Consider the following 16,897-nt stretch of genomic DNA (forward strand, 5'->3'; position numbering starts at 1 on the left):
TAATATAAATTTTGGATTTTTTGTCAGAGTTTGTGTGCGCATTGAGAGGACACCCCACCTCACCTGTGCACATCACTTTCAGATTGTAAGATTAGAGGGTTTTCTCGTCTGTATCACAGGACAATGCTATTTGTTTCTTGCTACCTCTGTATGTGTTTTGATCAACCCAATCACAAGTGAATTAAACTGTTCTCTGATCACACACACACTGGAACATGGAGTGGTGAGCCTGAAACAGATGCTGCTTGCCTTGCTCTTATTGACTGGTAATTGTGCAAGTTTTTTCTTTTAATGTGAATAGTGTATTTATTTGTACCCTTTTATTGTTTTTAATGCTTCATGTATACCCTCAACTCATTAGCTGTGAAAGAAATTCCCTGTTACTGTACCAACAGGAAACACTTAGTATAACTACTACTACATGTGCAATTTGTTCCATAATGCACAGTATTTGACGTAGATAGATTATTTCTATGTCAGATCACATTCATACCTCATGTGAACTGGACCTTCATGGAAATTGAACCTAATGAACTAAGTGTGAAATAAGGGTTTATGAATAGCAGGATGCATGTGAATTATGTCCCCACACTCCCAAAATGTGTAGACATTTTACACAGTGTGTAGGTAGAGTAGCTAATTTTTCGTAATCACAGGAATTTCTCCACCTTCCCCAACAAACAAAAACTCAATTACAGGCAATGGTATTGTACATCAGTGTTTTGAAATGATCCTGTGAACTTTCAGGACATTCCATAGCCCTACTCATGAGCTGTAGTTCATTTGCAGTTCTATTTGTAGTAGTATTTTTAGGGTTATGCTATATCCTGGTAAGTCACTTTTGGTAAAAGCAGCAGCTTCATATGCAATTATAATATTGTCTAATTGTTTACTTGTTAATTTTATGCATAACTTTATACTCTTGTGAACCCCTTGTTCCATAATGGCCTATGTGCCTTGAAGCAGGTCGTGCTCTCATTTGTTGCCATTCCACTTTCATCTGTTTTGTTCGCTTATTTATGACGTTTTCCATTTTCATGCCAGATTTACTTGCTTTTTACATAAGGTTTACGGAATTCAGCATGTTTTATCAAGAATTTTAAAATTGTCATGAGCTACCTAATATATTTTAATATGTGTATATATTAGGGCTGAACTAATAATAGGTGATATCGTCCCTCGCCAGTTTTTGTTTTTATTTTTTTAATAAAATCTTGCACAACTTAAAAGAAAGCTGTCAAGCACTGATATTTACAGCATGAGGTATATGAGATTCTCGACTTTAGCTAGTATAGCAGTAGTGCACTGTAGCTGAAGGAAGGCAGCCTGATTGGGCCGTCGCACACAAAGTTTGAATGTGAAGCGCACAGGTATGTACTGCTCCAGTACTCACAGACTTTGATTGCCCATGGTTTCTTGCTCTTCTTTTAGATAGTTCACTAACCTTAAAATTATTGCATACTGTGGCCATACAATTTGGAATGTGAAATTTTGGCTGGTTTGCCCATTTTATAGGGTCCTCTGAAGCCACTCATTTGTGTGATGGAATGCTTATGTGGTGGTTGACGGATCTCCAGGCTATAATGTAACTGGTCAGCAGTGTTACAGTATTTTTCCTTTGTTGTTTGTTTTCCTAACCTGCTTATCCAGGGCAGGGTCACATGGAAACTGGTGCCAATCCTTGTGTTCTATTTTACATATCCTATGCAGTGAATCTCGGGCACTGGACAGGAAAAATGTCGGAAAATGCTTGTTTCACCTTGTGGGCAGCGCTAAAAGTGAAGCGCTCCATGTTTCATGGGGAACCCACGTCTCTTTGATATCATATACTATTATACATGCGCAGCAGCCTCCGTGGGGGAGCCCTTGGCCCTGTCATGTAAAAGTAACAACAAATTGGAAGGTTCCACTTCAAGTACTGCTTGCAGGCAACCAGAAATGTGAATGTCCTGTGTACACAAGACAATAAATCTGAATTAAACTGATTATACTAAATATCAAAGTGGTGTCTTACTTTTTTTTTTTTTTTTTTTTTAAAAGCCGGTGCCACTGCCCCTCTGAATGTACATCATACATTGCAAAATCACAATACCAATCAGCTATCAAGAGTTATTTTTTTTATTTTTTATTTTTGGCACCATGTCATTTGCATGCATTCTAGTTTCCTGTTGGTACTCATTTATTCAAATCCATTTTTGAGGCTGATCTACTTTTAGAGATTTGTGCCAATATAACATCATGATTTGTAGCAATTTTAAGTGAATTTGAAATTAATCACCTTTGAATCATCTGAATATTACAGAATACCACTCTAGCTGAGTTGCAGCAGTCTGTGAGACAAAAACAATTTTTTTTGTAACGAGCTAAAACACCCATGCAATATCCCCCACTTTCTGTGGTATATAGAGTAGAGCAGTTAATTATGAGTAATCCAAGGCATCTCTCCAACCACACCCTGTGATAGTATTGAATATTGTCAGTGTTTTCAAATGACAATGTGATCTTTTTAGACATTGCAGAGCCTTAGTATGTATATCATATATTTAATTGGACTTTTTCAGTTTAGTAACTGAAAAAATACTGTTTAAAACAATATTAACAATCAAAGTTCAGTCATTACTGTTAGTGCCGCCAGAATTTGCAAATACCAATATTGTTTGGAATCTTCAACATCTCTTTTACAAACACTTTTTAAGTATGGATTGTCATCTAGTGACTCTGTTAAGTTTATGCTGTTTTCTTTCCGAAATTATGTATTACTACACACAGTAAGCACAATCTAGTTATACGACCCTGATACAAGAGTCAGCGTCTTTTATTTTGTAAATGTGTCGATCAGCACAAGCAGCCTGCTGTCCCTTCCCAACCAACCACTGACACAGCTGATCTCAGGGGTGGGGTATGGGTTGTGTGGGTAGTTGTCCCAGCTCAAGTCCCGTTTATCTGTGTGTTAGTTTCCTGGAGTTGAATAGGATAAAAAATATATAGTTATTTGGAACACATGCATTTCATGTGTGTTCCATGTCTACAACGATATGTGTAAATAAAATGGAGGATGACAGGAAATGCGAGAAATGCAAGTAATGTTAAACACATACCTAAAACACACTTTTTTCATGTTATAGTACTAATGTCAAAATTTTGACATTAAATGTATAATGTGTAAAGACTGAAGTCCAAATATCAAATAAACACTTTGACAAAAAGTACACATATAACAAAACAAATGCGCTTTTATTCAAGAATATAACCGAAGAAAAAGAAATCGGGTTAGAGTACAGCTTGGATGGTGCAGCGGTAAAAACTGCTGGCTCATAATCAAGAGGTCGTGGGTTTGATGCTGACCCATTCCCAGAATTAATGTTTTGAATAGTGAGATGCTCTTCTTGTTATTGCTCTTATTATAATAAAAAAAATCCTGGGATGAGACAAGACTTCATAGCCTGGGATGAGACATGACTTTTTCAGAGAGATACTTTCACATCCCGCAAGACTAGACTTTGTGCCATGAGATTTAACCATGCCTGGGGCTGGAAATAAAAGACAGAGTAGATGACAAAGTAGAACGTTGTAAAGAATTCAGAAATATTGACGCAATACACATGCAGAGCAGGTTAGAGATAATGGAAGTACGAAAATTTGAAAGTCTCAAAAAAGTAAAGATCGCATTAGCGCAAACAAACAGAAATTATTACTCTGTGAAATAACGTAATAGCGAAAAGAGATTGAATATATTGTTCGGATTTAAACTTTAAATCAGAGACTTGTAGATCATCTAATTCGTGTTGCCATCAGGGAAAAGTAGTGTTTCTTCCCAATGAAGAGGCGTATCCACGAGAATTAAAAGATTTGTTGTTTGGTGAAAGTGAAATCCACATATGTGAGCGGCAGAGATGTGAAGTGGCTGGCACATAGCGCAGGCTGGGGGAGGGTGGGCCGGTTGGCAAGCGAAGCCCCCTAGTTATACAATAAAAACATACATTTGATTTGAGTCTGTAACTGCTGGTGTAAATTTATGGTACTTGTAAAGGTTTTTGTTTTTAATCCGTTTTATTCTCTCAGTCATGTTCACACACCGACCCCCCCAATCTGACACTGCTGTTTTCAAATAAAGACGTGCTATAACAGAGGTGAACTCAGATGTGGATAAGGGCTCTAAATCAGAGAAAGAGAACAAATGCCCTTCCGGCAAGAAACGTCCACTCACACATAAGAACAATGCAGCTGCACCAGGCGTAAAGGCGAAAGATGGCACTGTTTGGATGCAGCAAGAGGTCGGGTGTCATCCAGCAAGTCAGTCTGCCCCACAAATGCCATTCAACAAAAAAGCAGGGCTTACAGAACTCGCCATGGTATCTTGTAAAGTCCTGTTTGTGGTTGTTTTGTGATGGTGTTTGTATGAAAAACATATATATGTTAATTAAACACCATATCGAATGTTGTTTACCTCAATTTATTTACTTATCTTCCTACAGCGTAAAGTCACAAATAGTCTACAGTGCGATGCAAGTTTCCACCTGCAGCTATAAACACACCAGTACGCGAGCAACTCTCCACACTAGTGTTTAGATCTTCTGTACTGAAGTGTCAGCATGGCAGTGCCCATGTTGATCAGACATAAGCTCTGCAGTGTACTTGTGACTTTACGCTGTAGGAAGATAAGTAAATAGAAGTAAACGGCAAAAGTGGAGTTCATATAAGTAACATATACATGTTTTTCATATAAAGACCATCACAAAATATAATCACAAACAGGACTTTGCATGATACCTTGGTAAGCTGTGTAAGCCCTGCTGTTTCAAAAAGGGACATGTGTGGGGCAGACTGACAGGCAGGATGATACCTGACCTCTTGCTGCACCTAAATGGTGCCATCTTTCGCCTTTACTCCTGGTGCAGCTGCATTGTTCGTATGTGTGAGTGGACGTTTCTTGCGGGGAGGGATTCAGTTCTCTTTCTCTGATGTATGTTTTTATTGTATAATAGTAACAATAAGAGCAGCTCACTACTCAAAACGGTCATGCTTGGAATGGAACCGGCGACTTCTCGATTATGAGTCAGCAGTTTTTACCACTGCACCACCCAAGTTGTCGTGTCGTGTTAGTGTCAAACCCTAACCAGGTTTCTTTTTCTGTGGTTATATTCTTGAATAAAAGCGCACTTGTTTTGTTATACTTGTACCATTTGCGAAAGTGTTTATTTTATATTTGGACTTCAGTCTTCACACATTATATACTTAATGTCTACATTTTGTCAATTATTAATAAAAGTTGAAAAATGTTTCTGTTTTAGTTATGTGTTCAACAATTCCTGCCTCGCATTTCATCCTACATTTACACAGATAGCTGTAGACACGGAACACACATGAAATGTATGTATTTCAAATGACTATATTTTTTACCCTATTCAACACCAGACACCTCACATGCAGATAAGGAGCCTTGGCTTGAGCTGGGAAAGCTTTTTGCAGGAGGCGAGCTCCATCAAGGGGGGAGGGGTGGGATAGCAGGCTGCTTGCTGCTTGTGTTGTTTGACACATTTACAAAACAAAATTTAAGGCGGGCTGGGATTACGAGTTTTTTCGTAGGCTTCAGGGATTCTACTGTTAATGGTCAAGTCAGATTATTCAAAATTTCAAATTTCAAAAGCTACTGATGGTTTAACTTTAGAAATTATGTTTTTGTTCCCACTTTAAACCTACATATGTGAAATCCAGCTTCTTAATTGAAAATTAATCTGTTATTTAACAGTCTTTGTTTTCAAGGTTTCTCACATTAGTAGTTAGACATTGCCGTTGCATACATTTCACATTTGCTCCCATAATGTTCTGTATGTACTTTCACTGCATTACACAAAATTTTATTATTACTAAAGAATGTTATTATGACTTCAGAAACCTAAGGGGTTCCACAAATATTGTGTTTGTTACATTTATTTTAAGGAAGGAGGCTGGTTTAGTAACCCTGTATCTCTACAATTTTGCACAGTTGTTAATATACTAGGAATCTTATCAGAGTGGAGCTGCATTGTGCATTATGAGTAAGTATTATAAGCCGGGCCACATGAATGTCTAGCCCGTGTGGTAGTTTTGAAATATATTAATCCTGAACATGCTTTTTGCAGTTCTGGATTACAAGGGTCCGACCCTATCCAGTTTTATAATGACTTGTAATTTTTATTTTGCATTGAATGTGTTGAGCAGCTTTTTTAGTCACCATTGTCGGCTAGCTCCAGGTACAATGAGAGCTACCTGGTTTGAAACTGACTTTTTTCTTTTTTACTTTTATCTTACAATGTCTATGTACAGTTTCATTGCCCAATACTTACATGTATCATCACACTGATGACTTTAAAATTGACCCCATATGAGTAAGTGCAGGTTTACCTTATGTTTGAGAATCATCCTGTCCAAGTTTGATCTACAACTTGTACCTAGTGCTACCCAGATTCACATCATCTTCCTGAAACCTTGAATAAAAAAAAGAGTGGACAGCTGTCTGTAGCTGTGTCCATTACATTCAGAACATGAAATCAATTTTCTGACCTGTGTATGGTGTTTTAAAGCCAGAGATCCATCGTTGGATTCAGTAATTTCTTAATTACCTCATTTAGCTATGAGATACTTAAAGAAAACTGATTGCAACCCCAAGCTTGTTGGCCACTCTCAAAGCTTGGACGATTCAAATATTTTTATTTGTGAACTTGCACAAAAATAGTTTTTTATTATTGATTAAGCTAAGCCATACAGGAATTCTTAATATTAGGTGTGATTCGGTCAATCCCACACTGAAATTCAAGCTGTAAGTTGTTAGTCGTGAGTGTGCTTTCATAATACTGAAGTGAGTTTATTTCTTTGTAGTTCGTCTTCACTGAGTGCAGGCACTATAACAAGTTTACGTGTAACATACAATTACAAGTTTTACAAATTACATGATGCTAAAACATAAAGATACAGGTTAGTTAAAACACAGTAAAATAAAGCAATTTCGAACTGATTAACATGAAGGGATCTTAAAAATATATGTCCATTAATATTGTCTGAGGTATAACTAGCTGACAGTGGAGGAGAGCAAAACAAAAATTCCCATTAGCTCCAGTATATTGACCACAATACATTCAGAGGCTTTCACAGTTGACTTAAGCTTGAATGCAGTGCCAATCCACATACTTCAGTCATTGTGGAAACATTTTGAGATTCATTTTTTTAAAATCAGACAGCGTCAAAGTACTATTCCTCGAAATACTGTCAATAATCAGTATGTTACTTACCTGCTTTGATGAATCTTGCATCAGTTGCAGCTTGACTCACCGAGAACAGCTGGCAGAAAAGAGATGTGAAGCTTGTATCCTTTAGTCTTTTCTTATAAGGTATGATCATGCTACTTTTGCATGATATTTGCTTTCTTTGCTGTATATAGCTCCTCATAAGTACAGTTTTTCTAGGAAAAACAGATTTATGAACTTTTATTTATTTGATCCATTTAAAGTGAGTAAATGCACAAAACAATCTGGTAAATTGTCCTGAGTTTACAGTTTGACATTCTGTCACGTAGGTACAGTATGTGCAGAGGTAGCACTACAGATAATGCTTTAATTTTTAGGTTGGTACATAAAATGACTGTCTAATACCATACTTCTTTAAGAGAAAAAAGAAAAAGGGAGATACAATCACAACTATACTGAATACTTCAATCCTGCTTTTCTGTGAAAGAAACAAAACAATTTCTTCCCGACCACTTCCACTTTTGCTTTTCCCAAGGATAGCTTTCTTGAGCCCAGTTGTTTTGTAGGAACTCTCCATCCAGCTTTATGAGACCCATCATTAACTAACTAATCTGAATGGTGGAAGCAGATCACACTAAAATTAATAAGTCGGTTGGAGGAGCATAGTTTCTTCCCGTTCCTGAGAAAACTGCTTTTAAGTTGCACAAGGAGAAAGATTAAACCAGTGAAACACTAGAGTTTCCTCATTTGATAAACAAGGCATAATTCTTCTATCAACATGTGTAGAAATTTTGAGGTAAGCACACCTTTTGGTAAAACTGCTGACATACCAAGCTAGACAGTGAAAAAGCTTCCCTTATTAATATCACTCGTTTTCCAGCATCAGATGTTGACAACATTTTATTAGTTAAAGTGGTTATTCACTTGTTTGGCAGTGCATAGAATTCTCAAGGTTAATATATTGCCCCATAAGTTATCACTGAGAGTGAGGCGTCACCATTTCAACTGAGTTAAAAGTTCAATGCTGCTAGTCACTTTACGTTAATTTCAGGTTAGCCACAGGGTGTGCTTATTTTTAATTTTCATTAGTATAAGAATGTACAAAAGTACATTGTTTAATTCAGAAAGCTCAGACAGATGAATTAGTGGCTAAGAAGATACAGTCATATGAAAAAGTTTGGGAACCCTTCTCAGCCTGCATAATAATTTACTTTCAACAATAAAGCTAACAGTGGTATGTATTTCATTTTCTACGAACATCTGAGTACTGGGGTGTTTTTCCGAACAAAGATTTTTAGTGAAGCAGTATTTAGTTGTATGAAATTAAATCAAATGTGAAAAACTGGCTGTGCAAAAATTTGGGTACCCTTGTCATTTTGCTGATTTGAATGCGTGTAACTGCTCAATACTGATTACTTGCAACACCAAATTGGTTGGATTCGCTCGTTAAGCCTTGAACTTCATAGACAGGTGTGTCCAATCATGAGAAAAGGTATTTAAGGTGGTCAATTGAAGTTGTACTTCCCTTTGGCTCTCCTCTGAAGAGTGACAGCATGGGATCCTCAAAGCAACTCTCAAAAGATTGTTCAGTCTCATGGTTTAGGGGAAGGCTCCAAAAAGCTATCTCAGAGGTTTAAACTGTCAGTTTCAACTGTAAGGAATGTAATCAGGAAATGGAAGGCCACAGGCACAGTCGCTGTTAAACCCAGGTCTGATAGGCCAACAAAAATACAGGATCGGCATATGCGCAGCATTGTGAGAATGGTTACACACAACCCACAGATCACATCCAAAGAACTGCAAGAACATCTTGCTGCAGATGATGTATCTGTACATCATTCTACAATTCAGCACAATTTGCACAAAGAACATCAGTATGGCAGGGTGATGAGAAAGAAGCCCTTTCTGCACTCACGCAACAAACAGAGTCGCTTGTTGTATGCAAATGCTCATTTAGACAAGCCAGATTCATTTTGGAACAAAGTGCTTTGGATTGATGAGACAAAAATTTAGTTATTTGGTCATAACAAAAAGCGCTTTGCATGGTGGAAGAACAACACCGCATTCCAAGAAAAACACCTGCTACCTACTGTCAAATTTGGTGGAGGTTCCATCATGCTGTGGGGCTGTGTGGCTAGTTCAGGGACTGGGGCCCTTGTTAAAGTCAAGGGTCAGATGAATTCAACCCAATATCAACAAATTCTTCAGGATAATGTTCAAGCATCAGTTACAAAGTTGAAGTTACGCAGCGGTTGCATATTCCAACAAGACAATGACCAAAAACACAGTTCGAAATCTACAAAGATATTCATGCAGAAGGAGAAGTACAATGTTCTGGAATGACTGTCACATTCCCCTGACTTGAATATCATCGAAAATCTATGGGATGATTTGAAGCAGGCTGTCCATGCTCGGCAGCCATCAAATTTAACTGAACTGGAGAGATTTTGTATGGAAGAATGGTCAAAAATACCTCCATGCAGAATCCAGACACTCATCAAAGGCATAGGAGGTGTCTAGAGGCCTTTTATATTCGCAAAAGGAGGCTCAACTAAGTATTGATGTAATATCTCTGTTGGGGTGCCCAAATTTATGCACCTGTCTAATTTTGTTATGATGCATATTGCATATTTTCTGTTAATCCATTTAACTTAATGTCACTGCTGAAATACTACTGTTTCCATAAGGCATGTCATATATTAAAAGGAAGTTGCTACTTTGAAAGCTCAGCCAATGATAAACAAAAATCCAAAGAATTAAGAGGGGTTCTCATACTTTTTCTTATGACTGTATACAGTATCTGCCTTACCAATTTGGCAGTATTTTGTCTTCAAGAAAACAATCAAGTATGATGAGCCAAAAGATTTAACCAAAATTATTTGTCGCCTTAGTAGGAATGTTGTTATTGCAAAAGATTTACAAACTTTGTAGTCATTTGTGTGTACAGCAGAAAAGCTGTCTATGCCAATTTAGAGTATGCTGTCGATACAAGTGCTAAAAGGCTAGTCTCATCAGTCATTATTTATTGGCACTTTTGGATTTGGAAAAAACACAAAATATAAGCAGGGCAGTGTGAGATCAGTACAATGTATCATAGCCATTTCACATTTATTAACATGTATTCACATAATTAAGAGCGTTTGCTTTACCCATTCTCTCGAGAGTCATTTTAAAGCATAATAAATATTTTAGTTGCCACATAATGTCAGCCTTCATCTCCTCCTCCTAAATAATAAAACTTAACCAGTACACAAATGATCAGTTATAGCCTGGAGTTAAATTAAGTGGCATTCTTTTTGGTTGTCATAAAACGTTTGGGGCATTAATGGATATGTCAGCCATGAATTGTACTGTTGCAAGGAAGAAAACCCCACATCTCCTTTCAGATCCACCCCCAATTCCATAACTGAAGTGGCACTTGTGGGAGAATGGTGTATATCTGTTGTAGAGCTGATCAGGGGAGAAAAAACAATTTCCCAATTGCTTTGACTTATTGATGTTTTGCTTATTCCAAAACAATTGGATAAATTGTTAAAACCAGCACCAGTGGAAAGATACTATAAAACTACCAGGATGTGCTTTTCAGAGGATATATATTTTCTTCTTATCTGAACCGGAGGTCTTCCACAAATATAGAAAAATAAGAGGCAACATATCTTTGGCTGTGTAGTTAGTCACAACTATTGAACAATACAAGCAAGATTTTTTATCACCAACTTTGACTTTGCTCACATATCCTAAACGTGGCAAATCTATGATCTGTGAGCAGCACATTTGTAGCATTATAGAACATCCTCTTCCTCTTGACTTCTCTTAATATACCCCAGATGGCTTCCACTGTGCACCTCTATCAGTAAAAAATGCATGAAGTGTGCAAAACTCTGGTACACCCACCATTTTGAATTCCATTCCTTGTCTAATTGTTAGTTTTCATTTTGCAAGGGAAAAATTAATTAGATCAGTATCTTTCATCTAAAGATGCATTTAAAGTTTCTACTGCAAATGCAATGTGTCTGAGATATGTTTACGGCCTATCAGGATTCACATATTAAATAAACCACATGATTCAAATCATTAGCAAAGTAATGTTTATTGGTGATGTAAGTAATTGTTTGCCATTTGCCAATAATATTAGCTACTGATAACCTACTAGTAGGTTGCACAAACTTCTGGCTCAAAATGATACTGAATACTTTTAAATTTTATATTGGTCTAATTGAAATCTAACCATTAAGGTGCTTGGCTTAATGTCTGCTTTACTTGGATACATGTATGCAAAACTTAATCCCTTTGCAGAGATTTGTTAGAATGCAATTGATGAGTTTTAGAATGCTTCGGAATTTGAATATGTGATCAAGCTCATAAAAGCACTATATAAATGTAAAGTGTTGTTGTTATTACTTAAATCTTCCAAGGACTTATATCAGATTGGTCCCCCTTGTTTTGCAGGGAGCCCCTCCAGGGCAGTGTCCACCATGTCCCTTTCCGTGAGGCCTTGTCGTCGTCACATCTCATCCATTACTAGGAGCCAGTCGTTTGCTGGAGTGAATTCATCACAGGACAAGCCCTACAGGTGAGTGAAGAATTATTGAAGGTGATAGACACTGGTGCAAGAGGGGGTAACAGTACAGTCAACTTCTTATAGTTTTGTGATTTAAATATGAACCAATATGATGCCAATTCCTATTCAAATGTGGAATACCATGTTTTCGGGGTGTAGGTTACTTTACCATAAAAATAAATCCAGAGGTTAATTGGAACAAGTATTTATTATGTGTAGTAGGTAGGATGTCTCTAGAACATACGTCACAATTTTTTCCAGACCAGCAGCTGAGTAACAACATACAGGTTTATTTTCAATTAACCTTAAAATTGTTGTCCTTTAAAAATGAAATAACTTATCCTACTCTTCATAATTAATCAATTTTGTTTTTGTTTTTTGCTGATGAGAAACAGATACACAGCTTAAGTTGGAGGATAGGTTCTATTGCTTAGTAGAGTGCACTATTTTTTTTCTTCTTGAAATTAGCAGAGGAAGGATACCCTAGTGCATCCATCCCTTCTTGGTTTCAAGTGTACAGTGGTGGCAAAGTGTCAATTCGTTGAGGGGCACTCAGATTGAATATGAAGGGAAGCTGTATTTAGGCATAAATATAAACCGGACATGACACTCCTCAGATTTGAGCTGATTGGTGGCAGTTTGTGAAAACAAAGCATGAAGAATGTGAGGAAGCACAGGAAATCAGAAACTGAAAAAAGCTGGTGGTGGTAGATTGAGCTGACATGCTGGGTTCAGAAGAGGTGCCACAGGCTGACATCCTATGTATATTTTGCCAAGGCAGCATTTTTTTTTATACAGCCACTCTCTTAAAACAGAAGCTGTGTTTTTTTATTTTTTTTTTTTTATATACAGACAACAAAAAGAAAAGCAGGCATCTCTTTATATGTTAATAATTTGTCTTTGTATACAGTACTCTCTTCCATCTTCCAAATTACTTCAGTTACAGTAAGTATTCTATATCCGGAAAGTATTCACAGTGCATCATTTTTTCCACATTTTGTTATGTTACTGCCTTATTCCAAAATGGATTAAATTCATTTTTTTCCCTCAGAATTCTACACACAACACCCCATAATGACATCATGAAAAAAGTTTACTTGGTTTTTGCAAATTTATTAAAAATAAAAAAACTGAGAAATCACATGTACATAAGTATTCACAGCCTTTGCCATGAAGCTCAAAATTGAGCTCAGGTGCATCCCGTTTCCCCTGATCATCCTTGAGATGTTTCTGCAGCTTAATTGGAGTCCACCTGTGGTAAATTCAGTTGATTGGACATGATTTGGAAAGGCACACACCTGTCTATATAAGGTCTCACAGTTGACAGTTCATGTCAGAGCACAAACCAAGCATGAAGTCAAAGGAATTGTCTGTAGACCTCCGAGACAGGATTATCTCGAGGCACAAATCTGGGGAAGGTTACAGAAAAATTTCTGCTGCTTTGAAGGTCCCAATGAGCACAGTGGCCTCCATCATCCGTAAGTGGAAAAAGTTTGAAATCACCAGGACTCTTCCTAGAGCTGGCCGGCCATCTAAACCGAGCGATCTGGGGAGAAGGGCCTTAGTCAGGGAGGTGACCAAGAACCCGATGGTCACTCTGTCAGAGCTCCAGAGGTCCTCTGTGGAGAGAGGAGAACCTTCCAGAAGGACAACCATCTCTGCAGCAATCCACCAATCAGGCCTGTATGGTAGAGTGGCCAGACAGAAGCCACTCCTTAGTAAAAGGCACATGGCAGCCCGCCTGGAGTTTGCCAAAAGGCACCTGAAGGACTCTCAGACCATGAGAAACAAAATTCTCTGGCCTGATGAGACAAAGATTGAACTCTTTAGTGTGAATGCCCGGCATCACGTTTGGAGGAAACCAGGCACCGCTCATCACCAGGCCAATACCATCCCTACAGTGAAGCATGGTGGTGGCAGCATCATGCTGTGGGGATGTTTTTCAGCGGCAGGGACTGGGAGACTAGTCAGGATAAAGAGAAAGATGACTGCAGCAATGTACAGAGACATCCTGGATGAAAACCTGCTCCAGAGTGCTCTTGACCTCAGACTGGGGCGACGGTTCATCCTTCAGCAAGACAACGACCCTAAGCACATAGCCAAGATATCAAAGGAGTGGCTTCAGGACAACTCTGTGAATGTCCTTGAGTGGCTCAGCCAGAGCCCAGACTTGAATCCGATTGAACATCTCTGGAGAGATCTTAAAATGGCTGTGCACCGACGCTTCCCATCCAACCCGATGGAGCTTGAGAGGTGCTGCAAAGAGGAATGGGTGAAACTGGCCAAGGATAGGTGTGCCAAATTTGTGGCATCATATTCAAAAAGACTTGAGGCTGTAATTGCTGCCAAAGGTGCATCAACAAAGTATTGAGTAAAGGCTGTGAATACTTATGTACATGTGATTTCTCAGTTTTTTTATTTTTAATAAATTTGCAAAAACCTCAAGTAAACTTTTTTCACGTTGTCATTATGGGTTGTTGTGTGTAGAATTCTGAGGAAAAAAATGAATTTAATCCATTTTGGAATAAGGCTGTAACATAACAAAATGTGGAAAAAGTAATGCGTTGTGAATACTTTCTGGATGCACTGTAGTTTGTCAAATAGGAGTTGTTGACTTGATTCTTATGTTAATAATTGCCTTTTGTGCATTGAAAAATCAATAACTATATTAGGAATGGAATTTTTAAGTACCTTTTATACAGTACCAAATACAGTACATTAAAAAGTACTGTACAACGCAAAATTACTGCAATATAATACAAGACTAAAAATGCATTTCTTCTAATAAACTCTTTTTCTCACATGAATAAATATCAAAACATTACAAAATATCTTTCACTCTCTGGAAAACCAATTTCATAAAATTTAATGTCCATAAACAAAGGTGTTCTATTTTTCTAAGGCTGTTATGTAAGATGTGTTAATGGTTGTTGTGTTCTATGTATCTATTTTTGTACTTGTGAACAGTGATTTCCCCAAGGTCGGCTAATAGTTTTATAATTAATTGACAAACAATCCCAGTGATGCAGTTTGTCATATCTTTGAACATCCTTGTGTAAAGGTTGATGAGTGAGGGCCAACTTGTTGACAGACCAGGTGCCAAGAAATAGGTCAACTAAGAAGCACTAGAACTGCGAAAATAGAGATTTTAAACTTTCCCTAGTTAGAATCAGAACAGTAATGTTTATGTTGTTGAAGTTATAGGATGAGTGGACCAGTAGTAACTACAGCTCTGATATGTTATGTACTACTCACCTAATACTGTAGACTCATCCTTGAATGCTAATATTCTGCAAGTCAAAATGTACAGCTGAACCCAGTGATACAGCAACTTCATACACTGTGCAACTCCACACTAGAACTCATCTTTTTACATTTCCAGCTGGAGAGAGGAGTGATTTGGCCAAATCTTGTGACTTGGCGATAGTGTTTCTGTAGAAACAAAAAACTTTTGTAGCAGATCCAGGGATAAGGAGGCAGTAGATAGTGGAAGAAAGTTGTCATATTCGAGGTGGATCCACGTGTACGATTTCTTTTTTGAGCCTCACTGTTTCAAGACGATTTCGTTGTTCCAGCTCTATTTAAAAATACTACTTTATGTTGGGAAAGGTGCTATATAAATGTATTATTATTATTATTATTTATTTTTATATTCCCCTCCATGATGTATAGAATGTTGAGTTAGAAAAACACAAAACAATTAAAAGCTTCTAAATGCTCTTTAGACTTAATATATTATTGTTACGGATATGGTGCCTGAAACACACTTTTCCACTAAAATGTAGTCTTGGATTTTAAGTTAATTTTTATTGTTTACACCTAGTTTTTAAACTTTGATGGAAGCAATCAGAATTTGACAGTTTTTATATTCAAAATATTTAACATTTCCTTTTAAGTTTAAGACAATTTATTTTCCTGTTTTTAGCTTGATTAATAATAATAATAATAATAAATTTTATTTATATTGCATTAATGTACTTGGTACTAGCAAGGGCTGTGATTTTCATAAAGAAGAAGAATTTAAACATTTTAGCCCTCTGCAACAAAGACAAGAGGCACCATATTTTGTATATGTAGTTGACTGATGGAATAACAAGAGAGTCAAACCATATTCTAGTCTGTGGCAAGAGCAGGGCAGCAGCACAGAGGTAATAATCTCCTCCAGAGCTGCCATTAAAGTGTAGTGAAAAAGCTGTATATTTCATGTGTTTGCCTAATTGTACAAATTTCTTTGCCAATTTGATTTACCTTTTTGGTCTTTAGCTGAAATAAATTTTTGTGTGGTGAAGGTGCAGATTTTTCAATTTCTGTTTTACTTATGCTTTAATTTCTATTATAGAGCAGTTTTAATTGTGTGGCAGTCAACAGTATGACGTTTACAATTCAAAATATATTTTGTTTCAAAATCATTATCAAGAGTAGGTGCCCACATACAGTATAGATCTGTGTACCAGAGAGGGTTTTCACATATGTGTAAATTCTCACAATTATGGATGACTTTAACAAGAAAGAGTAATACCATATTGTATTGTAGTATTGCAACTACACCAGTCAGCCACAACATTAAAACCACCAACCTAATATGGTGTAGGTCCTGCATGTGCTGCAAAAACAGCTCTGACCTGCCAAGGCATGGACTGCATAAAACCTCTGAAGGTGTCCAGAGGTATCTGGCACCAAGATGTTAGCAGCAGATCCTTTAAGTCTTGTACTTGCGAGGTGGACCCCACAAAGACCAGACTAGTTTTTCCAGCACATCCCTCAGATGCTTGATTGGACTGAGATATGGGGAATTTGGAGTCCAAGTCAACACCTTGAACTCTTTGTCAATGTTCCTCAAACCATTCCTGAAAAGTTTTTTTTCCAGTGTGGCACGGTGCATTATCCTGCTGAAAAAGGCCACCACCATCAGAATATACAATTGCCAAGAATGGGTGAACATGGTATACAACAATCTTTAGGCAGTTGGCACGGGTCAAAGTAACATCCACATGAAAGCCAGGACCCGAGATTTACCAGCACAACATTGTCCAGAGCATTACGCTCCAACCACCGGCTTGCCTTCTTCTCATGGTACATCCTGCTGCTATCTCTTTCCCTAGTAAACAATACA

General features: G+C 37.5%; 1 protein-coding gene across 5 annotated transcripts in view; it reads left to right on the forward strand.

Annotated features, from left to right (window-relative positions):
* Positions 1-16,897, forward strand: part of ripor1 (RHO family interacting cell polarization regulator 1) — a 299,969-nt gene that overhangs the window by 175,261 nt on the left and 107,811 nt on the right. For 4 of the 5 annotated variants that reach the window (XM_028809409.2, XM_028809408.2, XM_028809406.2 and 1 more), the window contains exon 2: positions 11,673-11,796. In XM_028809409.2, coding sequence (XP_028665242.2) covers positions 11,699-11,796 — 98 coding nt within the window. In that variant the 5' untranslated portion in view covers positions 11,673-11,698. Of the gene's footprint in view, positions 1-11,672; positions 11,797-16,897 lie in introns of those variants that run through there. The other variant, XM_028809411.2, reaches the window with a different exon arrangement.

Source organism: Erpetoichthys calabaricus, chromosome 9, assembly GCF_900747795.2.
Source record: "Erpetoichthys calabaricus chromosome 9, fErpCal1.3, whole genome shotgun sequence".
Taxonomy (NCBI): Eukaryota; Metazoa; Chordata; class Cladistia; order Polypteriformes; family Polypteridae; genus Erpetoichthys; species Erpetoichthys calabaricus.